The sequence below is a fragment of the Diabrotica virgifera genome, chromosome 2, assembly GCF_917563875.1.
Source record: "Diabrotica virgifera virgifera chromosome 2, PGI_DIABVI_V3a".
Lineage (NCBI taxonomy): Eukaryota > Metazoa > Arthropoda > Insecta > Coleoptera > Chrysomelidae > Diabrotica > Diabrotica virgifera.
Window position 1 is genome coordinate 141,752,442 of NC_065444.1, and position 26,083 is coordinate 141,778,524.

General features: G+C 31.9%; 1 protein-coding gene across 1 annotated transcript in view; it reads left to right on the forward strand.

The window, feature by feature from the left end:
• The first annotated feature begins 229 nt into the window (after positions 1–229).
• Positions 230–26,083, forward strand: part of LOC126880251 (nuclear receptor-binding protein homolog) — an 842,193-nt gene continuing 816,339 nt past the window's right edge. The window contains exon 1 of the mRNA XM_050644017.1: positions 230–450. Coding sequence (XP_050499974.1) covers positions 271–450 — 180 coding nt within the window. The 5' untranslated portion in view covers positions 230–270. The remainder of the gene's footprint in view (positions 451–26,083) is intronic.

Sequence of the window (26,083 nt, forward strand, 5' to 3'; positions counted from 1 at the left end):
CATCATGCCCAAATGGATGACGTCACTAGTATGATTTATATGTCTATAATTTAAAAATAAAAATCGACCTGTTTCGGGAAATATTTCCATAGTCGCCCACTATCGAGGAAATGAATTTATTCCAACTCAAACGTCCTCACTGTAATATATAAACGTTTCATTAACTGTTTAAATTATTACATAAATAAGTTTATTTATTTAATATTTTTATTTGTATATTTTTAGGTTGAACAAAGAGATGTTCCTGGTATCGACTGTGCCTACTTAGCCATGGATACTGAAGAAGGTGTAGAAGTCGTTTGGAACGAAGTGCAGTTTTCGGAAAGGAAGAATTTCAAATCTCAAGAGGAAAAAATCCAACTCATTTTTGAAAATCTCACACAACTGGAGCATCCGAACATTGTCAAATTCCACAGATATTGGACTGACACTCATAACGACAAGCCTCGGGTATGTTTTCTATTTCGATATACAATCCACATACATACGTGCACACTTGCATACTTGTTTGTTCATAAATCCATTATTCATTTTAATTTCTTCGTTGGTTTGCGTACATTCAACCAATATAAAACAGGCTTTTGCTTAGGATTGTGTGATATCTATACAATATACTATTAAACAAATTTTATTTATTGGTGTATTTACGTGTGTTTCGTACATGTTTGTTACGTTGTTTTTAAAAAGCATTTGACAAAGTAAGACACGAAAAATTAGTTCAAATTTAAAGACAAAATACCTAGACAACAGGTACTTACGAATAATAACAAACCTTTACTGGAATCAATCAGCATAAATTGTAATCGACAACGAACCCAGTCCAGAAATTGAAATCAGCAGAGGTGTTAGGCAGGGATGTTGTATGTCCATTACTATTTAATGTATACAGAGAGGTTCATAATTATGGAATAAGTTCATTTTTTCGTGAATAGGCCACTTTGGAAAAAATCTATCGGTACATTTGGAAAATGTACCAATAGAACGGGTTGATAAATACAAATATCTATGAACCTGGATTTTAGACAATAATAATCAAACAACAGAAATAAGGACCCGGATAGAAATAGCAAGAAATGCGTTTTAGTATATTAAAATGTTACATTTAGGTTGCATTTCTTAGAGGGTCAATTTTATTTTTTTAATGTGTAGGGGGGTTCAGTAGAAGCTTAAGTTCAAGTTTTTGGGGTCGCCACCCTTGTCCCCCGGCCGCCATATTGGAAAAAGGGGTGCAAAGGGTTTTTGCGCTGTATCTTCTAAACTAGCAATCCTACAGAAAATTTAATTAAACATAAAATGTAGCAAATTAAATTTTATACAATTTTATATCTATTACTTTTTATCGTCAAGTGACCAACAAAAAAGTTATAAATAAAAATATGAGAAAATTTTCTAAGAAGTTTCCTTTTGGAGGTTATAACTTTTTTTCCGTTCATTTCACAATAAAATAACATCATAGCGATTTTGTAGAGGATTTTTCAATGAACAATTTTCGCTATAAAGTTGTTTAATTTTATTTATTATCTAGATTTTACAGCGCTCCAATTTTGACCAGATTCTCGAATTCTCATAGGAATACAATAAAAAAAAATACTTTTCTATCTATATATTAGTTGAGCGGCAGCAATCTTTATGCCGACCACGAAAATCAAATTTAAGGTGAATGACCAAGTTTGGTCTATTTTCATGTTTTCGAGGTCGCTGAATCCGAATATGAAGTTTATTTTTATCTAGATTTGGTGGAACATGTTCAAAAATCAAATTTTATACAAAAATGCCGAAAATCAATTTTGATGATTTTTCAAATTTACCTCGCTGTATCTTTGGTCGCTGTAAATATTTCCTTTTGAAAATTTTACTGTTTAATCTCTGAAGTATGTAGATAACAGTGAGATTTGTCCTAAATATTTAAACACATTAAAAAAGGAGTTGTTAGTTTTTAAACATTTTGTCATTATATTTTGTTAGTTTCATGTTTACTTAAAAAAGTTGAGTGACAAACTTTTTAGTTTATAATTTTAACCAACACAACAATAAAATATAATTCACGAAGAAGTTTTTTGGAAAATTTTAAGTCAAAATATACAGTAGGAAAAAAGTTATGTTACTTCATAAACAAGCGGCACACCCCAAAAAACGCTTATATCTCGAGATCCTGACCACGGTGTGGTGAATGGCTAATTTTGATCATACTTTATGATTTTGATAACAAAAATTCGTTTTTTGCTCTTTTTAAGAATTTTGCAATATGCGGTTGCGTCATTCTTCTTCTGAACCGGCGAATTTGTCCTCAAACAACTTCTTGGGCCGTTTCTATATATGCTTCGGGTTATAAGTTTAATAGTGGGGAGAAAGGTCAAAAACAGGTTAATAATAGCATAGGAATGTTAAAATCATAATAAATTGTATGAATAATATATATATATATATATATATATATATATATACAGTGCTGTTTTTGTAACAATAGAGGTTCCGGTACGCTATGTTCTGTCTGGGGAGCGTTCAGAAGGGGGTCTGCCCCCGGGAAAACTTTTTAAATTTAGCCTCAATAGGGGCGTTTTAAAGCTATTTTGGAGCAAAGAAAAAATTCAGGAATTTGTCTATAATTTGGTTGTTTTTTTTTATTTATTGTCCCAAAAGGTGCCGGTACGGCGTACCGGCGCGTACCGTCACAAAAACAGCACTGTATATATATATATATATATATATATATATATATATATATATATATATATATATATATATATATATATAGAAAAAAGAAGTACTTTGTTGACTTGTTTATAAAAAACACTTTTGAGTTTCGGTGGGTTGGAGTCAATAAAAAGGGGGTGTTAGAATACTATTTTTTATTACTCGAGCTTTCGAATGTGTTTACATTCATTTTCAAGAGCTAAAAAGTAACTGATAAAGTGGAAACAAAGATCATGTAAAAATATAACTCACCAGATAAATCTAGATTGGTTATTAAAACTTGCTAACATTAATACATATAAATAAGAGGAAAACTATTAATATCCATAAAATTAATTCTTCCCAGACTGCATAATATAAATTAATGGCCAAAAGATTTAAATTTTTGAAATGAATTTTGAATTTGAATGATCGGTAAATTGGAAAAAAATTTTAATACAAAAAGTCAATGTCAGTGAAAAAATCAGTCTACATCGACAAGTAGCTAAAAATAATTTATTTAAATATATTATAACGTGATGATTTGTTAAAAAAAAAAGAAAGAAGAAATAAATAAGTAGAGAAAAAAATATTTTAGTAGTTTACAGAAGTACAAAAGAAATGTAATAAGGATGTGAAAAAAGTGAAATATTTATGGTGCTCTGAATATTATTTAAAATTATAAGGAAATGATGTAATTATAAATTTTGCTTAAATTTTGAATTTCTGATCTTTTATTTAAACTATGATCACTTCTACTAATAGATACCATTTCCAAAAAAGTCCTTTTGAATTTATTACCTTCATTGCACAAAATTTTTATGTTGTCAAAATCCATGATATGATCTTTGTCAATCACATGCTCTGCCAAAGCACAAGACGGTTTTTTGATTCGGCAATCACTTTTGTGGGAAATTACGCGACTAGATAAATTCCTGCCAGTCTCACCAATATATACAGCCTCACACTGAGTGAGAAAACTAATGTAGTATACGGCATTAGTTGCACTCAGTGTGAGGCTGTATATATTGGTGAGACTGGCAGGAATTTATCTAGTCGCGTAATTTCCCACAAAAGTGATTGCCGAATCAAAAAACCGTCTTGTGCTTTGGCAGAGCATGTGATTGACAAAGATCATATCATGGATTTTGACAACATAAAAATTTTGTGCAATGAAGGTAATAAATTCAAAAGGACTTTTTTGGAAATGGTATCTATTAGTAGAAGTGATCATAGTTTAAATAAAAGATCAGAAATTCAAAATTTAAGCAAAATTTATAATTACATCATTTCCTTATAATTTTAAATAATATTCAGAGCACCATAAATATTTCACTTTTTTCACATCCTTATTACATTTCTTTTGTACTTCTGTAAACTACTAAAATATTTTTTTCTCTACTTATTTATTTCTTCTTTCTTTTTTTTTAACAAATCATCACGTTATAATATATTTAAATAAATTATTTTTAGCTACTTGTCGATGTAGGCTGATTTTTTCACTGACATTGACTTTTTGTATTAAAATTTTTTTCCAATTTACCGATCATTCAAATTCAAAATTCATTTTAAAAAAATTTAAATCTTTTGGCCATTAATTTATATTATGCAGTCTGGGAAGAATTCATTTTATGGATATTAATAGTTTTCCTCTTATTTATATGTATTAATGTTAGCAAGTTTTAATAACCAATCTAGATTTATCTGGTGAGTTATATTTTTACATGATCTTTGTTTCCACTTTATCAGTTACTTTTTAGCTCTTGAAAATGAATGTAAACACATTCGAAAGCTCGAGTAATAAAAAATAGTATTCTAACAGCCCCTTTTTATTGACTCCAACCCACCGAAACTCAAAAGTGTTTTATATATATATATATATATATATATATATATATATATATATATATATATATATATATCAAGCAGTGATTCTTGAGGATGCAGTCTATTTTGGCCCACAAGACAAAAAAAACTCTTTGACTTACTGTCAAGCTTTCGAATTTATTTTAATTCTTTTTCAAGACATCTGTTGACAAAAATATACAAATATAGAAATTATGTAGGTACTTACAATTTTCTTAATTACTTACTAGTCATGAGATTACATTGAAAAAATTTTTTTGAAACTTTACCAAAAGGACAATTATGCACATAGGTATGAAAAATTATTTTTAAAAACTTCAGTTATGTTGTCATGTTTGAAATATGTCATGAAATATGTAAAGTGTATACACTTTATATAGGAGGAAAGTAAAACTAGTAACAACATATTTTTTATTTTTTATTAGATTTTATTAGATTGATCTATGAAAAAAAAATTTAAAATTAATAACATCAAACCCAATTAGTCCAGTCATTTTTTAAAGCATGTATATAAATTTTAATGTTGGATTATATGATAGAAAATCAGATTATGATGTACTAATTTTTTTGTTGATATGCTAATATGTAACAACAAATGTTACTTAATTTGTCTATATCTGATTTTTTTTAAATTTAAAAAAATTTTTTCAATGTAATCTCATGACTAGTAAATAATTAAGAAAATTGTAAGTACCTACATAATTTTTATATTTGTATATTTTTGTCAACAGATGTCTTGAAAAAGAATTAAAATAAATTCGAAAGCTTGACAGTAAGTCAAAGAGTTTTCTTTGTCTTGTGGGCCAAAATAGACTGCATCCTCAAGAATCACTGCTTGATATTTGAATATACAGCAGCGGCGGCTCGTGGCCTAAAAAAGTGGTGAAGATGAGGAAAGTCTACCGGACCCAAAAGAAATTTCGGTATACTTATACCTATGACGCGCCCAAATCTCATTAAAAATTCTTTAAAAAATGTTTAGAGTTTAGGGCCCTAACAACTTGAAAACTTTTTTATGGCACTTATATTAGAGACGAGGATGAAGAGCTACTTAAACAAAAAAGCAGTATGTATTAGATAGATTAATAAAACTGACTCAATTAATTTTTATAAATCAAGTCGAGTCTTTGATCGTTTATGGAAGCAAATCTATCAATGATATCTTCGTAGAAAGGATGCTTTTGCATAAGTTTATATAATAGTTCTCTATGAGTGCGATAACAGTCAAACTAAAAGTTTTTAGCCTTTTTAAGCATGAAAAACTTCTCTTTCTACAGATACGGTATTCGATGGAATTGTCAGAATTAAACAAAACAAATTATAGGCTTCTGTAACAATGTCTTTAATTGGTTGTAATTTTATAACCATTTTTTGCAAATTACCATTTTTTTAATTTCCGTCAGCATAAAAAAGGCAGAGCTCTCTTTTAAGTTTTTGAATTTTAGTAAATATTTGCCAAAAACTCAAAATAAATTTTGAAAAGCGTCGGAAGGAATGATCAAACTGTATGACCCAAACTTTGTTGTATCTGCTAAGCTTATTCATCACAATCACAATTCACAAAGAATTTTAATTCATCACAATCCTGAAAATGTACATCCATTTCCATTAAAATATACATATATATTAAATAAAAAAATTGGGTAGAATTTGCATTCGTACTCATACCTTCATCACACCTATAGATCTTTTCAAAGTATTAATAACGGTCATTCTGCTTGCTTTGTCAAAAACAGAATTAAAAAATTATTCGCTTCTTTTATCACGTATTAATTGACGAGTCCTTTTTATCAAGTACGTTTTTTTTTAAGAAAGTCATATAAAATATCTGTTATAATATGAAAAATGTCGATAAAAACTGCTAAAAATGTAAACTCAAAATCATTTAAATCTCATAAAAAGCCTTTAGACAGCTGAACTGATTTTCGGTCTTCCATATTCCGAAAAAAAAACGAATACTGCCCATCATAGCACGCATCCAACTAAAATTTTACTAGGTGAATACGGCGGAGTTATTTTTAAATTCATCTGCACTTGCTAATTTGGGTACTACCAGTGCCGATATGATGACGTCACGTTGCCATGACAACCGTTGACGCTTGTGCAGCCGAGAACCGAAATTTCATCTTCGTCTTCATCTAACTCTGCTCGAGTCATAGAGGTCAAATGACACAGGCCAGTATCTGACCGTCAAGGACCTACAGTTTTAATTTTTGGATTACATATTGAAATTCTTTTTGAATTACATATTAAAATTCATTTTTAATTTTTGGAGTAATTAAAAAAAATAGGTTTGTAATTAATTTCAGGATTTAGATATAATAATGCTACTTATATTTTTTTATTTTTTTTTTGTCTCAATTTGATTATATTTTTTGGTGAAGATCACCTTCACCTACTTCACCTGGCCGGCCGCCGCTGATATACAGTCAAGAATACCATAATCTTATATATATATATATATATATATATATATACAGTTTTTGGTTATTGGGTTATGCAGCAATTGATAAGTGTACTCTTTTAAGTTTTTATTCCGAGCTTTCGTTCATGATTATGAACATCGTCAGGGTGCTACAATTATATTATATATGTGAGACAATATGAAAATATGTATATAAAATTATATGTACTTACAACTTATTGAGGATATTTCAAATAGGTGGTCATTAAAATGAGATTTGTACTTATTAAAATGGTCATGTAATGTCTTGATATAACAAAATTATTCAAATAAAGGTTTATAATTTAGTTCAACTTCAAAATCGACGAAATATAAAATGACACTTGGACATTCATGACATGGAGTTATTTGAAATATCTAACAAAAATTTTTTTTTTATTTTTTTTAAATATGATCAATTTAGTAAACGACCAATAAGGGTCAATGATAAGTATGAAAGTATTTTTTAAATTTTATAAATTACTGTTGAAATTATAAATTAAGGTAAAATTTAAAAATGAGTAAGATTTATTGATCAAGGTTAATTAAAAGTTTTAAATTATTTATACAAAAGTAATTTATAAAGTTGTTAACAAAAATTAATTTTTATAAAAGTAATTTATAATGTTGTTTTTATAATTTTTAATTTTTATAATTTTTGTATAAATAATTTAAAACTTTTAATTAACCTTGATCAATAAATCTTACTCATTTTTAAATTTTACCTTAATTTATAATTTCAACAGTAATTTATAAAATTTAAAAAATACTTTCATACTTATCATTGACCCTTATTGGTCGTTTACTAAATTGATCATATTTAAAAAAAATAAAAAAAAAATTTTTGTTAGATATTTCAAATAACTCCATGTCATGAATGTCCAAGTGTCATTTTATATTTCGTCGATTTTGAAGTTGAACTAAATTATAAACCTTTATTTGAATAATTTTGTTATATCAAGACATTACATGACCATTTTAATAAGTACAAATCTCATTTTAATGACCACCTATTTGAAATATCCTCAATAAGTTGTAAGTACATATAATTTTATATACATATTTTCATATTGTCTCACATATATAATATAATTGTAGCACCCTGACGATGTTCATAATCATGAACGAAAGCTCGGAATAAAAACTTAAAAGAGTACACTTATCAATTGCTGCATAACCCAATAACCAAAAACTGTACATTTACTGTCAGCAAAGACTCATTGTCTTCTTAATATATATATATATATATATATATATATATATATATATATATATATATATGTTTAAAAACATGACATGTAGATCCTTGAAACACACTCAGTGATCAAAAGATCCAAGGTTAATGGTTTGACGACCACTCGGATTAATTGTCGGACTTGCCGTAGATTTACGCACCTTCTATGTCTAGGTCTCGAATGTTGTTTTTTGATTGGAATGTGTCTAAAGATATTCAACCTCTCATCTTTATTGATAAGCCCAGAGAGGTTGAAGAGGGCGAAACACATTTCTAAGAACTGGTGTTTGGATTTTTGATTCTATTCAAAAAATTTTTCCCAACCCGAAATGGTGGATGTGTGAATTGTTCGTAAGGGGATTTTTCCACATTCTCTATTTCATCTGTTTGATTTATATATATATATATATATATATATATATATATATATATATATATATATATATATATATATATATATATATATATATATATATATATATATATATATATATATATATATATATATATATATATATATATATATATATGTTACACTTGAAGTTTCCGCGGGAGCTATATGTGCTGTCTGTTGTTTTCCGGGTTTGACTCCGCGTTGAATAATTTTGGTTTTGAGAAAAACCATTATTTTGACGACGTTTCGGCAAGATCTCACTTGCCATTGTCAAGTCAGGTAGTTCCGCTTCTCGCTGTTGCTTGAAGTAAACTTAATTCTTACTCACGATACCGTCACTTATGTAGTTGATCCTGATGCTGCTGCTTGCCCTGCGCGAACTCTGGCTCTTGTTATCGGTCCAGTGTAGGTTGCAGTCGTCGGAGGGATGTTACGCGTGGATGTTGCGGCCTGATTTATTTTGGTCTTTTTCTTCAGTACCGTTTTCCATGTTGTAGGAAGCCGTTGCGCATCATCTCTTTGGTTTAAGCCGTTGGGATTTCTTTCAATTTCTATCGATTCTCTGATTTCCCGTTTTCTTTTTACTTCGATGTTAGCTAACATCGTTGTTTGGTTCAGGTTTATTGTGTGTCCTGTATTTGCGACATGTTGAGCTAGGGATGACGTGGTTTCTCCCCTTTCGATAGCATTTCGGTGTTCTTCTCGTCTTACCTGGATTCTTCGGTTGGTCTGTCCAATGTACGACTTTCCACAATCCCCACACGGAATCTCGTATACACCTTGACCTTCTAACGATATTTTGGTTTTTGGTGTTGGTAAAATAGTTGAGATCTTTCTGTCCGTATTAAATATCGTTTCTATGTTGTGTTTTCTCAGCACTCTCCCTATTTTCTCTGTCGTACCCTTCACATATGGCAGAATGGCTTTGCCGATCGGTTTATTGTCTTCTGTAGGGTCGTTATCTCTTCTTCGAGCATTTTGAGCTTTTTCGATGTTGTATGTTGAGAAGCCGTTTTTTCTTAACGCTGTTTTCACGTTATGCATTTCTTCATTTTGATGTTCTTGGTCTGTCAGTCTTTCGGATCTTGTAATCAAGGTTTTGATGACTGAATGCAATTGTGCAGGATGGTGGTGTGAAGCACCATTTAGATATCTATCGGTATGTGTCGGTTTCCGATACACTGTATGGCCTATGTGTCCGTCTTGTTTCTTTATTATTAACACATCTTAGAATGGAATTTGATCGTTTTCTTCCAGTTCCATGGTAAACTGAATTTTATGGTGGATATTGTTGATGTGTTCCAAAAAAGCCTTTAGTTTTTCTTCTCCGTGGGTCCAAATGATAAACGTGTCATCCACGTACCTAAGCCACAGTTTGGATTTGTATTCAGCTGTTTCTATTGCTCGCTGTTCTATTTCCTTCATAAACAAGTTCGCTAATACTGGTGACAGTGGGGAACCCATCGGTGCTCCCTCAACTTGTTTATATCTTTGTTCCTGATAGATGAAATAAGTGTTATTTAAACAGTGTTTGGTTAGGTTTAGTGTATCCGGTGATATTGGATACTTTTTGCTTATGATGTCCAGTGATTCATATATAGGAACATTCGTGAAAAGTGAGACTACATCGAAGCTGACTAGCAAATGTCCCGGCTCAAGAGTCACACCTTTTATACGTTCGATGAAGTGGCTCGCGTTCTTGACGTAAGAATCCGCTTCTTCCGCGTATGGTTGCAGCTGTTGGGCCAGAAATTTTGCCAGCGGTTGTAAGGGAGATCCGATGGAGCTCACAATTGGTCGCAGTGGTAATCCTGCCTTGTGTACCTTGGGTAGGCCGTAAAATTTTGGGCATCTTGATGACTTCTCTCTAGGTATGAGATGGACCTGTTGTTCTTTGTTGATATTTGAGGTTTTGATCTTGGCTTTTGTTATTTTCTCTAGGTAGGTTGTCGGGTCTGACGAGATGCTTTGATATGTTGTATCATTTAAGATGTCGTTTATTTTTGTTTCGTAGTCTTGAATATTCATCACTACCGTAGCATTGCCTTTGTCAGCTGGAAGCACGATGATTTCTTTGTTGTTCTTCAAATTATGTAAGGCTTCTTTCTCTTCCCGTGTTAAATTTCTTTTTGGTGGTTTAGCTGTTCTTAATATTTTTGATACGTCTTGGCGTATGATCTCGGCTGTTTCTGCTGGGAGATTAGTAATTGTAGTCTCTACCTCAGTAATGATGTTTTCTACGGGAATGTATGTAGGTGCAACAGCAAAATGCAACAATGCAACAACAAAATGAATGCAGAATCATTACAGCTGCATCTTAAACTAAGTAACACAATCCATCCAACATTATGGAATTTCTTTGAACAACTGAAAAACTTTCGAGCAGAAACAGATGCTGATCTCACTAAGACCAAACAAATTAAAAAAAGTTTGAAAATTTGTTACTACAACAGCGGCCAAAAAAGAAAGAAAATCCACAAATAGAAACAAACAATTTAGTATATAACTTTTCAAATCTGACACTGGATGAAGCCACGAATAGTGTTCTTGCAAAAGGTTTCAATTTTGCTGTTGCACCTACATACATTCCCGTAGAAAACATCATTACTGAGGTAGAGACTACAATTACTAATCTCCCAGCAGAAACAGCCGAGATCATACGCCAAGACGTATCAAAAATATTAAGAACAGCTAAACCACCAAAAAGAAATTTAACACGGGAAGAGAAAGAAGCCTTACATAATTTGAAGAACAACAAAGAAATCATCGTGCTTCCAGCTGACAAAGGCAATGCTACGGTAGTGATGAATATTCAAGACTACGAAACAAAAATAAACGACATCTTAAATGATACAACATATCAAAGCATCTCGTCAGACCCGACAACCTACCTAGAGAAAATAACAAAAGCCAAGATCAAAGCCTCAAATATCAACAAAGAACAACAGGTCCATCTCATACCTAGAGAGAAGTCATCAAGATGCCCAAAATTTTACGGCCTACCCAAGGTACACAAGGCAGGATTACCACTGCGACCAATTGTGAGCTCCATCGGATCTCCCTTTACAACCGCTGGCAAAATTTCTGGCCCAACAGCTGCAACCATACGCGGAAGAAGCGGATTCTTACGTCAAGAACGCGAGCCACTTCATCGAACGTATAAAAGGTGTGACTCTTGAGCCGGGACATTTGCTAGTCAACTTCGATGTAGTCTCACTTTTCACGAATGTTCCTATAGATGAATCACTGGACATCATAAGCAAAAAGTATCCAATATCACCGGATACACTCAACCTAACCAAACACTGTTTAAATAACACTTATTTCATCTATAAGGAACAAAGATATAAACAAGTTGAGGGAGCACCGATGGGTTCCCCCCTGTCACCAGTAATAGCGAACTTGTTTATGGGCCATTCCACGAACATACGCCTGTTTTGGATTACTTCGAAAACGAATATTTTACTGTGCAACATAAGAAGTACGAAAGTAAATGGCGCTAATAATTATTCCAATAAACAACAATGTAATTTGCAATTTATTTTCGTTCTTCTTATTTTGCACAGCAAAATATTCGTTGTCGAAGTAATCCAAAATAAGCGTATGTTCGTGGAATAGGGTATATGAAGGAAATAGAACAGCGGGCAATAGAAACAGCTGAATACAAACCCAAACTGTGGCTTAGATACGTGGATGACACGTTTATCATTTGGACCCACGGAGAAGAAAAACTAAAGGCTTTTTTGGAACACATCAACAATATCCACCATAAAATTCAGTTTACCATGGAACTGGAAGAAAACGATCAAATTCCATTCTTAGATGTGTTAATAATAAAGAAACAAGACGGACACATAGGCCATACAGTGTATCGGAAACCGACACATACCGATAGATATCTAAATGCTGCTTCACACCACCATCCTGCACAATTGCATTCAGTCATCAAAACCTTGATTACAAGATCCGAAAGACTGACAGACCAAGAACATCAAAATGAAGAAATGCATAACGTGAAAACAGCGTTAAGAAAAAACGGCTTCTCAACATACAACATCGAAAAAGCTCAAAATGCTCGAAAAAGAGATAAGGACCCTACAGAAGACAATAAACCGATCGGCAAAGCCATTCTGCCATATGTAAAGGGTACGACAGAGAAAATAGGGAGAGTGCTGAGAAAACACAACATAGAACGATATTTAATACGGACAGAGAGATCTCAACTATTTTACCAACACCAAAAACCAAAATATCGTTAGAAGGTCAAGGTGTATACGAGATTCCGTGTGGGGATTGCGGAAAGTCGTACATTGGACAGACCAACCGAAGAATCCAGGTAAGACGAGAAGAACACCGAAATGCTATCGAAAGGGGAGAAACCACTTCATCCCTAGCTCAACATGTCGCAAATACAGGACACACAATAAACCTGAACCAAACAACGATGTTAGCTAACATCGAAGTAAAAAGAAAACGGGAAATCAGAGAATCGATAGAAATTGAAAGAAATCCCAACGGCTTAAACCAAAGAGGTGATGAGCAACGGCTTCCTACAACATGGAAAACGGTACTGAAGAAAAAGACCAAAATAAATCAGGCCGCAACATCCACGCGTAACATCCCTCCGACGACTGCAACCTACACCGGACCAATAACAAGAGCCAGGGTTCGCGCAGGGCAAGCAGCAGCGGCATCAGGATCAACTACATAAGTGACGGTATCGTGAGTAAGAATTCAGTTTACTTCAAGCAGCAGCGAGAAGCGGAACTACCTGACTTGACAATGGCAAGTGAGATCTTGCCGAAACGTCGTCAAAATAATGGTTTTTCTCAAAACCAAAATTATTCAACGCTGAGTCAAACCCGGAAAACAACAGACAGCATATATATATATATATATATATATATATATATATATATATATATATATATATATATATATATATACGGAATTCTGAGGTTATTGGGATATGCAGCGGTGAAATAAGTGTACTCTTTTAACTAAGTTTCAAGCTTTCGAAAATGTTTATTTTCATCATCAGGAATAACTGAAATAAAGTGCTACTGTTAGTACAGCATCCTCGAAAACATACAGTACAAGGTGTAAAGGTTTAAAAACTTACGTTATTGAGATTTGCTTTCCGTGGATGTTATACTCACAGGTGACAAATTCACGCACCACTCATTGATTGAGTCAAATATTAAAAAATACATGGTGTAAAAGACCAAATTGACAAATTATTTTCTACACTAACACATAAGAAAAAGACAATTAAAAAGGTTTACATGCCACGTGTGCCGGCAAGTGTGAAATGTGAGGTTAGAAGTCAATGTCATTCCTGGACATACGCAAATGACACCACTTCTTCTTTTTTCTTTGTCTTATGTAGTACTAATACTTTAAGAATACACATCAAAAATTTACCAGAGTTTTGTTTGAAGTTAAAAACCAAAATTATAAATAAATTACATTTCAATGTACTGAAAGCTGGAAACTTTACAAATGTAATTTATTTATAATTTTGGTTTTTAACTTCAAACAAAACTCTGGTAAATTTTTGATGTGTATTCTTAAAGTATTAGTACTACATAAGACAAAGAAAAAAGAAGAAGTGGTGTCATTTGCGTATGTCCAGGAATGACATTGACTTCTAACCTCACATTTCACACTTGCCGGCACACGTGGCATGTAAACCTTTTTAATTGTCTTTTTCTTATGTGTTAGTGTAGAAAATAATTTGTCAATTTGGTCTTTTACACCATGTATTTTTTAATATTTGACTCAATCAATGAGTGGTGCGTGAATTTGTCACCTGTGAGTATAACATCCACGGAAAGCAAATCTCAATAACGTAAGTTTTTAAACCTTTACACCTTGTACTGTATGTTTTCGAGGATGCTGTACTAACAGTAGCACTTTATTTCAGTTATTCCTGATGATGAAAATAAACATTTTCGAAAGCTTGAAACTTAGTTAAAAGAGTACACTTATTTCACCGCTGCATATCCCAATAACCTCAGAATTCCGTTTTCTACGTTGTCAGCAAAGACTTCTTTTCCTTATATATATATATATATATATATATATATATATATATATATATATATATATATATATATATATATATATATATATTTATATATTTATCCGGCCCACGTTTTCAGTCCCGCTATATTATTCAGGCTACCTAAGACCCACTTAATCCAAATTATTTAGGTGTGTATATAAACAGGAAATAAACAGTTCGAAAATATAACTTCTTAAGCATGCTTAGAGGGGAAAACATTTCTTTTTACATAAAAAGTTGCATACCAAATAACAGTTTGTAAACCCAATTCATTTTACCACCTTCTCGAGCCCATATATACTGCTTAATAATATCCGACCATCGTAACCAGACCCAGCGGTGTTGCCAGACAATCGGGACTCGTGGTGTTGGTCGAAAATGTTATACCATATACCAATCCCTACGTGGTCACAATTATTGGATTTTTAGAAGTTAATAAATTTATCTCCATAAAGTATCATGACCTTGGGGTTCATTATTTACTATACTTAAGTTATACAAAGCAGTCCAGTCGGGTTAGACGAATAAAAGGCCTATAACCTTGCATGCCGAACTGCCCCAAATTTTATTTTTCTAATCTTTATGTAAATTTAAAATCTCGACTGAATTCCGCTGTTGAGTAGCCGCCATCTTGATTTTAAACGAGGACCGTTTTTACTTAATATCTCCGCCATTTTCAGCTTATAGATAAAAAGTGTAGGAACTAAAATGGTTTAAAATTTGATTTTCTATAATTTCTTTTATTATAATTTTTTTCATGCGGTCGATATTTTCCGAGTTATGGGGGAAAATAGTGAGAGTTAGAATATAATTATTGAATTATTTCGTTTATTATTAGTTTTACGACAAAAATGTACCAATAAAAAATAAAGAGAATTAAAATTTATACAATTTTGATTTCTTTCGCCTTTTTGCTAAAATGAATATTTCAGGTAGTACGTAGTCGGTAAATGCGCGAGCGTAAGACCAGATTCATTGGTTTTTGTTCAACATCTACGCCATTTTTAACTTTTAGATAACAACGGCCGGAACTAAAATTGTTTCACATATGACTTCCTACAATTTCTTATTAACAATTTTTTTGGTGTGGTTGATATTTTTGGAGTTAAGCATGAAAATAGTAAAAAGTGGTGGGAGGCATAACTATCCCAAGTTTTATAATTTTATCATTTAGGGAAGGTCAATAGTAGTGTAAATTTAAAATTGCCACTGAATTCCGCCGTTGCGTTAGCCGCCATATTGATTTTAAAGGGGAAGCGTTGTTGCTTAATATCTCCACCATTTTCAACTTTTTGACAAAAATGGTAGGATTAGAATTGTTGGAAACGCAATCTCCTACAATTTCTTTTGCACAATTTTTTTATGCGATCACTATTTTTCGAGTTAAGGGGTAAAATAGTGAAAGCGGAGGGGAAGCATAATTATTGAATAGCTGTCTCGTGTATCATTAATTTAACGTGACATAATTGTACGTAAACAAAAATAAAGAGAATTATATTTTATACAGTTTTTGAAACTTCCATTAAGTTTTTTGTCAACTAAATATATTTTTTTTTCTAACATTTTTTTTTTAATTTTGGACCCTGTTTGAGAAATTTTCCCATCCCTCCCCCTCCGTAGGTTCTCTGGTCTCTCTAGCCACTGGTTCTCTCAAAAAATTGTAGTAACTCGCTATTTTAACAAATTCAGTCCTTACAATTTTTGTCGAAAAGTTGAAAATGGCGGAGATATGGAACAAAAACATTTGCTATAAAACCAATCAGGTCTTACGCTCGCGCCTTTACCGCATAAGTACTACCTTAAATAATGATTTTATGAAAAAAAATGGATCAAATCAAAATTGTATAAAATTGTATAAATAAACTCGGAAAATATCGACCGCACGAAAAAAATTAAAATAAAATAAATGATCGAAAATTGAATTTTCAACAATTTTAGTACTTACACGTTTTGTCGAAAAATTGAAAATGGCGGAGATATTGAGCAAAAACGGTTTTCGTTTAAAATCAAGATGGCGGCTAACGCTACGACGGAATTCAGTCGAGATTTTAAATTTACACTACTATTAACCCTCCTTAAAGATAAGAAAAATTAAATTTGGGACAGCTCGGCATACCAGGTCGACTGCTATCCCGACTGAGCTAAAGGTAGGTCTAGTCGTTTAACTACAAAAGCAAGGTTACGTAGGTCAAAATTTCTGACGTCAGAGCACTGTTAAATCATTAGAATGTGCCTTTTTGTCATGGCCACGTTAATGCCATTACCTGCTAGATATTTTCTTTGTTTTTATTTACTGTACAAATAATATCTCTAATTCTTTTTTCCTATTAATTATGTCAATCGGTTTTCATTTCTTGCCGAAATATATTAATAATACGCCAAAATATTTGTAATGTTAATTAACGTAAATAAACATCAACTTTAAAATTGACATTTCTTTAGCTGACCGAACTGACCGATCTTGAAAAAGTGTCAACATGGTATTATATAATAGGGCTTTTCATTCACAGTCATTTGTTCCGAGCATCTGTCATATGTCGTATAATCCGTGTATATTAATATTATACATATATTATACAACATATGACGGAAGCTCGAAACAAATGACAATCAATGAAAAGCCCTATAAGAAAAACGTAATCGCGATTACATTGAGAAATTTAGAATTATATTAATTAAATAACCAAAAACATTTTTTATTATTAATAATATAAATTTTATGAAACACTCCTTTAAGTTAAATACTCCAGAAAATAATAATTTTATTTAAATATATATCAGACAATCGTACGCTACTGATGTAACAGTTCTGTGTTGCTACATTTTTACTTCATTTCGTACACAATTTGATTCAAAATATAGCTTCACTGTTTTTATAAATACCTACATATTAAAATATACCTTAATTTAAAAATTATTGCAATTATTGTTGTGTACCTATACCTACTATTGTGTTTGTGATCGTATTGAGAAACATTGTGCAAAATCAAAAATGCTTCTTTAAAAGATTATTTTTAAACAAGAACGAAATAATGCGATTCCCTTTTACCATTAACTGCAGTGATAGGTCTGGATTCCGCGTATGAAAAAAAAGTTGATTAATAGCAAGCTGAAAATTTGTTAATAGCTTAAGGGTGTCTAGTCGGATAAACTTTGATATATGGGAACACTGTAACAGGGGTAGTTTTAATTGTGGAACAGGTTAAAAATTTGGAACGGTCAGACCACGAAAACGGCACATTTATTTTGTCCGACAGAACAGACTTAAACTCTCCGAACAGAGATTAAACTCTCATGCAAAAATCAGATTGCTATTTATCACCAAATGGGTGTTTTAATGAGTGGAACATGTAGAATATGTCAAATGACAGGAATTATGACAGGTGATAAATAGCAGTCTGATTTTTGCCTGAGAGTTTAATCTCTGTTCGGAGAGTTTAAGTCTGTTCTGTCGGACAAAATAAATGTGCCGTTTTCGTGGTCTGAACGTTCCAAATTTTTAACCTGTTCCACAATTAAAACTACCCCTGTTACAGTGTTCCCATATATCAAAGTTTATCCGACTAGACACCCTTAAGCTATTAACAAATTTTCAGCTTGCTATTAATCAACTTTTTTTTCATACGAGGGATCCAAACCTATGATGTAAGTTAAAGAATTTAGATTTCTCAGATTAGGTTTATTAGAAATAAGTTTATTATTAGATTTAAAGATCTGAAAGTTTTCTTATGAATTTTAGCGTTTGCAGTACTTAGTTTTAAAAATATTAAATAATCTATTTTAATGATTATACCTACACTCTACACTGTGGTAATATTGTTGGTAAATAATATATTTCGGCAAGTAATAAAAACAAATTGGCATCATTAATTTGAATAAATAACCATAGATATTATTTTTATAGTAAACAAAAAATCTGACAATTAATGACATAAACGTGGCCATGATAAAAAGTCACATTCTAATGTTTGACAGTGCTCTTCCGTCAGAAATTTTGACCTCCGTAATCTTGCTTTTGTAGTAAAAAGACTATATATAAAATTTCGCTGATTTAAACTAACGAACTATCAAAAATAACAGTATATTATTTAAAAAATGAACAAGTTTCGTTCGTTGAAAGTAAATGCAATCCTTCCGGCATTTATGATATCCACAAATGTCGCCTGCTTAATCGCAAAATAGATTAAGTTACCCTTTATGTAAGCTCTTTTTTACAAATAAATTTAAACTCATCTAAGTTTAAAGTCTAATTTTTACTTTTAATTTTTTAGTTAACAACCATTTTATTTTTTTTTTATTTAGTGACAATATGGCATGTTTGTGAATGTGTTTCGAGTATCTCAAAGAAAAATCTGTAAAATTTACTTTTACAATATTTGATGTTTTTTTCAATTTTATGAAATAAAATATCGCATTTTGGATAAACAAAACTTTGTTTTATTTTTGGGGAATAATTCAACACAAATCTATCATTGTTACCAGCGCGAAATAATAAAAAAATCGGTAGTTAGTAGGGAGTTTTCGCATATCGGGTCTGTATCAGAACTGTAGATATATACCCAATCAACGTATATATTTAAAAGCCTCATAATCCTTAAAACTTGTTATAATTTTGGATCAAATAAGTTTTAGGTCGTTTTAGTGTATCGGGATTGTATGAGCCCAGTGAATATATACTCTTGGTTTATTTATACACCATACGGTGTTGCCAGGTGTAGGGCTTCTAGGCGTATGTTAACTATGCGAAATATATACAGCTAGATGAGCGCGACCGAAGCTCCCTCGAATCTGCCGAACGGAGAACTAAATCTGTATATAATATGATGTATTACCGATTTTTCAAGCCCAGCTAAAAATTCACCCCCTGCACCCCCTGTACCCCTAGAATCCAGTACTATAAATAAACGTTGTCAGACCCGAAGCCGGGTCTGACAACGTCACTTTTGGACTGAATAGGCGGTGAAGTATGACGTTTTGGGACTGTATAAGCGGTCAAACAAATATATATATATAGAAAGAAAACTTGGTTTAATAATAGCTGACTCAATTTAAATTATTTAAGGAGGAGAAAATAATTGGGTAACCAGCTGAATATGGACAAAGTGTACTCTTTTTACTTATTCCAATATATTTCGCCCATTTTCATGGGCATCATCAGGGAAAGCTACAATGTTGGTTATTAGGTAGGTACATAAGATGAATTAGCAGTACACTTACTAAGTGAGAATTGTTGTCACGATGTTTTAAAAGAAGCAAATATAAATAAAATGATAAAAAACTAAAATACAGAAATAACATATCTCATTCGTTTACCTGATAATAAAATAGTCATTGATTGGTATAGGAAACCAATGAGCTCAGGAAGATACCTTAACTATATGTCGTATCATAAATATTCCATAAAGGTAAATTTGGTAAAACAAATGAAGAATAGAGTGATTCTTATATCTGACAAATTGTTTCATAAAAAAAAACCTCGACATCCTGTACAACCTATTTATTGAAAACTCTTATCCACAAGCATTAATCAAGAAAATCCTCTTTAACACCACATCTATTAATACAGTAATAATCCAAGAAGACAATAACTTAAGTCATCACACTACATCCCAAGGACACCCTAAATTTGCTACATTACCTTACATCAAAGAAATTACTCCAGCTTTAACCAGAATACTTAAGAATGTGACCGACATCAAAATTTCAAATAAAACAGTTCTGACCATCAGGAAAGTGTTCTCAAATTTGAAGGATAAACATCCAAAAGAATTGAGAACAAACGTAATCTACAGTATCCCATGTGCAGATTGTGACAGAGAATATATCGGACAAAGTTCAAGATCGATAAAAGATCGAATTACTTCCCACAAAAGTGACAGTAAACTATATCCAGAAAGATGCACTCTTGCTACACATGTAAATGACAATAACCATACCATGGACTATAATTCATTTAAAATTTTAGATATAGAAAAAAATTATACTAAAAGGATCTTTCTGGAGATGGCTTTTATAGCACAATGTGATAATTGCATCAACAAAAAATCAGACATTAATCACCTGAGTGAAATATACTCTTATTTACTATTCTTAGACAAAAATAAAAATAATCAAAATTTAACAGGTTTAGTCACAAGTTTAGGTTTTTAACAGGTCTCTCACTTAAATAATTAATAATATTGATTGCTGATAACCTATTTTAACTGTTTAACTTAATAGGATAATGACCAAAAAAATTTGACTGACAATTAACATAAAAGTAAATAAATAATGTCAGACCTTGTTTTCAATTCATTATGTCAATATATAAATTTTATCTATCATCATGTATATTTTAAACTATGGACTTTTGTGATATGTTATTTCTGTATTTTAGTTTTTTATCATTTTATTTATATTTGCTTCTTTTAAAACATCGTGACAACAATTCTCACTTAGTAAGTATACTGCTAATTCATCTTATGTACCTACCTAATAACCAACATTGTAGCTTTCCCTGATGATGCCAATGAAAATGGGCGAAATATATTGGAATAAGTAAAAAGAGTACACTTTGTCCATATTCAGCTGGTTACCCAATTATTTTCTCCTCCTTAAATAATATATATATATATATATATATATATATATATATATATATATATATATATATATATATATATATATATATATATATACTATTGTTATATTTCTATTTGATATGAAAATTAAATTTTGATAATTATAAGCAGAATTCAATTTAATATAAAATATTTTCAATTTTCCCAACCAATTTTAAGAAGTGATTAGAAGAAGTTTACGAAACTCGGACAATGCGACTAGAATAAACAAAGTGAATGGCGCGTACCATCATCGTTGTTCGCGGAAGGTTCGATCATTAGCCTATGCTAAATAAGACTCAGTTGAAGTAGATAATAGGTCATTAAATTTTGTAAATAGTAGAAAGTAATTTTAGAATGGGAATTAACTATTTTTTTTTGAAATCCATTAAGCATATTTAGAAAGATTAAAAATTGGTTTTGAGGAATACTGCGAATGAGAGTTGGTGGTGGAAGGTTGATTTGTGAATCTGGAAGGGATATTTAGAAAGTAGGGGAATGAATGACAAATAGAGATCAGAATGTTTTGAGCTGTCGAGAAGTGAAGTCCAGTAGGAGACGGTAGTGTACGGAGAGTGAGAAAGCCGGTGTAGTTCCGTGAGTGTGGAGTATCTATCGTGGAACGAGAGGTAGGCCAGGTTGAGAGTAAAAGAACCTCCTTGAGCCAAGAGTGTCCCGGTAGCTGATTGCAGTTTCGAAAAAGGTAGAATACAGCATCACGACAGAAGCAGGAACGAGAGCTATACGAGCTAGTTTTCAAAGGAGAACATTACGGAAAGCCAGGACGAGGTTTTGATCGCAGCCAAGGATAGCAGGAAACGGGTTTTGTGTGAAGACATTCTCAGTTCACCAGAAAAAGGTCAGTCTCATTTGTGTGGACATGAATGTATGGGTTTTTCGTATTAAATACCACATTAAAAATTGAAGAACATAATCAATAATATCAGAAAAGCTTCATCAAACTTAAATAGAACTGTTGCTAATAAATCCTAATAGTCAACTGTTAATAAAAACTTTCAATTGGAAGCCAAAAGGAAATAAGATTCCCATTTGTAAATGTTATGTTTAAGAATAATAAGATCTAGCAAATATTAAGCAGTGATTGCCATTTAAATAAAATAAACAATATTTTGATTATAATTGTAACCCATATGTGTGTATTATTTTACTCTTTTCTTTCCTATCCCGATTAGGAACCATTGAGAAATACTGAGAAGACACGTAAGTAAGTAATTAATTTTATAATTCGCCCTGAGATTGAAAACATATTGATATGTGATCTGGTTAATTAATTGAATTATTATTAATGCATTGATTAAATTAAATAACAAATAAGAATATCATCTCATATCAATAATCAAGATCACATCAACTGTCGTCCAACGTGGAAAGCATTGAAAAGTATTTCTAGTGGCAAATTTGAAGGATAGAGAGAGTAAAGCCGGTATTTGAAAATTTATATGCCTGTGGTAAAAAGTGAGATACTTACATTTGATAACATAAAATTTTAAATCTCTTTAGGTACAAGTTTTACATAACTGATTTAATATTTTATTTTTTACGATATTTACATTTGATATATTTATTGACAATTTATAATATTTGGGTGAGAAAAAGTCGTCTTGGTAACATACTAGTAAAATTTCATATTTGGCGGGGACAGTACTTCTTGAAAACAAATGTCTGTGACAAGAAGCCAAAGCAAGGACAACAAAAAACAAAAAGAACATTCAGATCAAGAGGAAAATTCAGACCAAGAAGATATTTTAGACACAACAATCATGGAAACAGGAATAGATAAACTATTACAACTGATGCAACTCCAGTCACAAAAACTGGATGACAATCAAAGAGAAACAAAACAAGCAATGGATGAAGCAAAAAGGACAATGGATAAAAATCAGGAGGAAACAAAACAAGCAATGGATAAAAATCAGGAAGAAACATCAAAGAAAATGGATAAAGTGGATCAAAAAATGGATGAAACACAACTAAAAATGGATGAAACACAACAAAAAATGGATGAAACACAACAAAAATTGGATCAAAAAATGGATGAAACACAACAAAAAATGAAACAAGCAATAGAAGAGAACAACAAGAAAATGGAGGAACGCATAGGAAAGTATGAAAAGGAAGTAAAAGGATGTTTGACAACAATGAAAAACGAGATGAAAGAACAAGAAATGAAAATTCAAAATAAAATAAAGGAGATAACGAATTGCCAGAAAAACGAAATAGAAAATTTGGAAAACAAGTTTGAAAACGCTATTCAAGCAGACAGAGAAGAAATGGAAAGAAAGATTGCGGAAATCAATATTCAACAAAATGTAGGAGAAAGAAGAGAAATGGTTATACATAGTACAGATGACGTGAAGATAAGGTTTGGCGGGGATGTAAGAAGATTACACCCAGTGCCGTTCATAAATAGCCTGAAAAAGAAAATACAACACATCGGAAATTTCGAAACAGCAAAAGAAACCTATCAGAAACCATCTCAAATATGAAGCAAGCCTATGGTTCGATAGCAAAGAAGAAGAATTCGGCAATTGGCAACAATTTGAACAAAAATTTTTGAATTATTTCTGGGGAAAAGTCCAACAATTGGAAATTAACAAGGAATTGCAAAATGGGAAATACAATGATAGGATGGGGGTATCAGAAAGGACATATGCTTTACAAATTTACAATAATGCAAAACATTTACAATATAATTACTCATCGGAACAATTAGTCGAACTGATTGCAAGACATTTCGAAGAAACGCTGGAAGACCATATCACATTGCAAAACTACAAAGACATAGATAGTCTATGCCAATTCTTACAAATAAGAGAATCACGTTTAAGAGAAAGAAAATCAAGAAGGTCGCGAGAAGATTACAGGCCCCGAGAGACACAGGATTACAGAGAGAGAAATCAAAATAGGAGAGACTATACAAGACGAGATTTTAATCCCAGAAGGGAAAACGAAAATAGAGACAACGGAAGAGGAAATTATGAACAAAGAAATAGGCAATGGAATGAGGACAGAAATCGAGAATACCAGAGTAGAAACATCACACGCTCAAATCAAGAAAACAGAAATAATGGTAGACAAAATGAACAGGGATATCGAGAAAACCGAAACAGATCCGACAGACCAAGAGAAAATAGAAGAGAGGTAAATAATACCCAGACAGAAGAATATGACGGAGAGAGAAATTATGACGAAAATATAAACAACGATGAGCAACCGGCGTCTTTTCACGACGGCGCTCACTAAAAACAAAAAAACAAACAGGAATCTTTTGTCACCCCAAGGAGTTTATTAAATTGGCAGGAAACAACGAAAAGAAAAATGGAGTTAATTTAAAATTTGTGGATGGATTTATCAACGAGACACCAATTAAAATTATGATAGATACTGGATCGGAAATAACATTGGTCAACAGAAAACTAATAGAAGAAGTTAACTTAACAAATTTAATTTACAAAATACCTAGGGTAAATTTAGTGGGCGCAAACAAACGGACATTGGCAACTATAAATGAAGGCATACGAGTAATGGTACGACTGGGTAAGAATATGTATGCACTACAATGTGTAATAATGCCAAATATGTCACATGACATGATAGTAGGAGTTGACGAATTGGCAGAAAAACATGTAGTGATAGATTTTAAAAATAATACTATGAAACTAACAGAAGAAAAAGAAAAGGAACAGGACAAGGAACAGGAGAAACAAAATACGGACGAATCAGGTAAAGAACAAACAGTGGAAATGAATTTGGCAACGAAGCAAGGACAAAGAAGAAAAGGGAGAAAAAGTCAGAAAAGGATAAAAGAAAATGAAACCTGTGGCTCCTCAAAAGAAGAGTTGAGCCCAGAAGAAGAAAATTTGAGAGTATCAGAAACAAAGGAAACCTGGGATTCCTCAAAAGAAGAGACGAGCTCAGGAGAAGAAGAAATAAAGCTAAAAAATGAAAGTGAAAAGAATATGATTGAAACAGTGGTATTTGAAGAGGAGGTATATGCAAACGAGGATGCAGAATGCACGGTAAACATGTGTGAAGAATCTGAGAAAAAAGACAGAAAATTGATATGTGGAGAAGGGAAAGAAAAAGAATTGCGGTTGATGTTAAGAAACTACGAAAATTTGATCAATGAGGAAAACAGAGTGGCTAAAAAGTACGAACATTCATTTGAGGTGAAAAACTTGGGAAATTTTCGATCAAAGACTTACCCGATTCCATACAAGTATCGACAAGAGGTGAAAGAAGAAATAAATAAAATGTTGGAAGATCAAATCATCGAAAGATGTGATTCACCGTATGTTAACCCGATTGTGATAGTAAAGAAAAGCAATGGAGAATTGAGATTATGTTTAGATGCCAGGAATATCAACCAGCACACTGTATCACAATATGAATCACCTCTAAACATCGAGGCCATTTTTGGAAGAATCACCGGGTCACACATATTTTCGAAAATTGACTTAAAACACAGTTTTTGGTTGATACCGTTAGCTGAAAAGTGTAGAAACTACACCGCTTTTTCTATTGATGGTATTGTCTACCGGTTTAAGGTAGTGCCATTTGGATTGCAGAGTGCTTGTGCTGCACTCGTCCGAGCTCTACATACCATTTTGAATCGCCATGAAGATTTCATAGTTCATTATATCGATGATTTATTAATTTTTTCACAAGATACTCAGAGTCATCTGGAACACATAGAAATAATTCTGGAAGAATTGGACACAGCGGGATTGAAATTAAACATTGAAAAATGTAAATTTTTTCAAAAAGAAGTCATTTATTTGGGTTT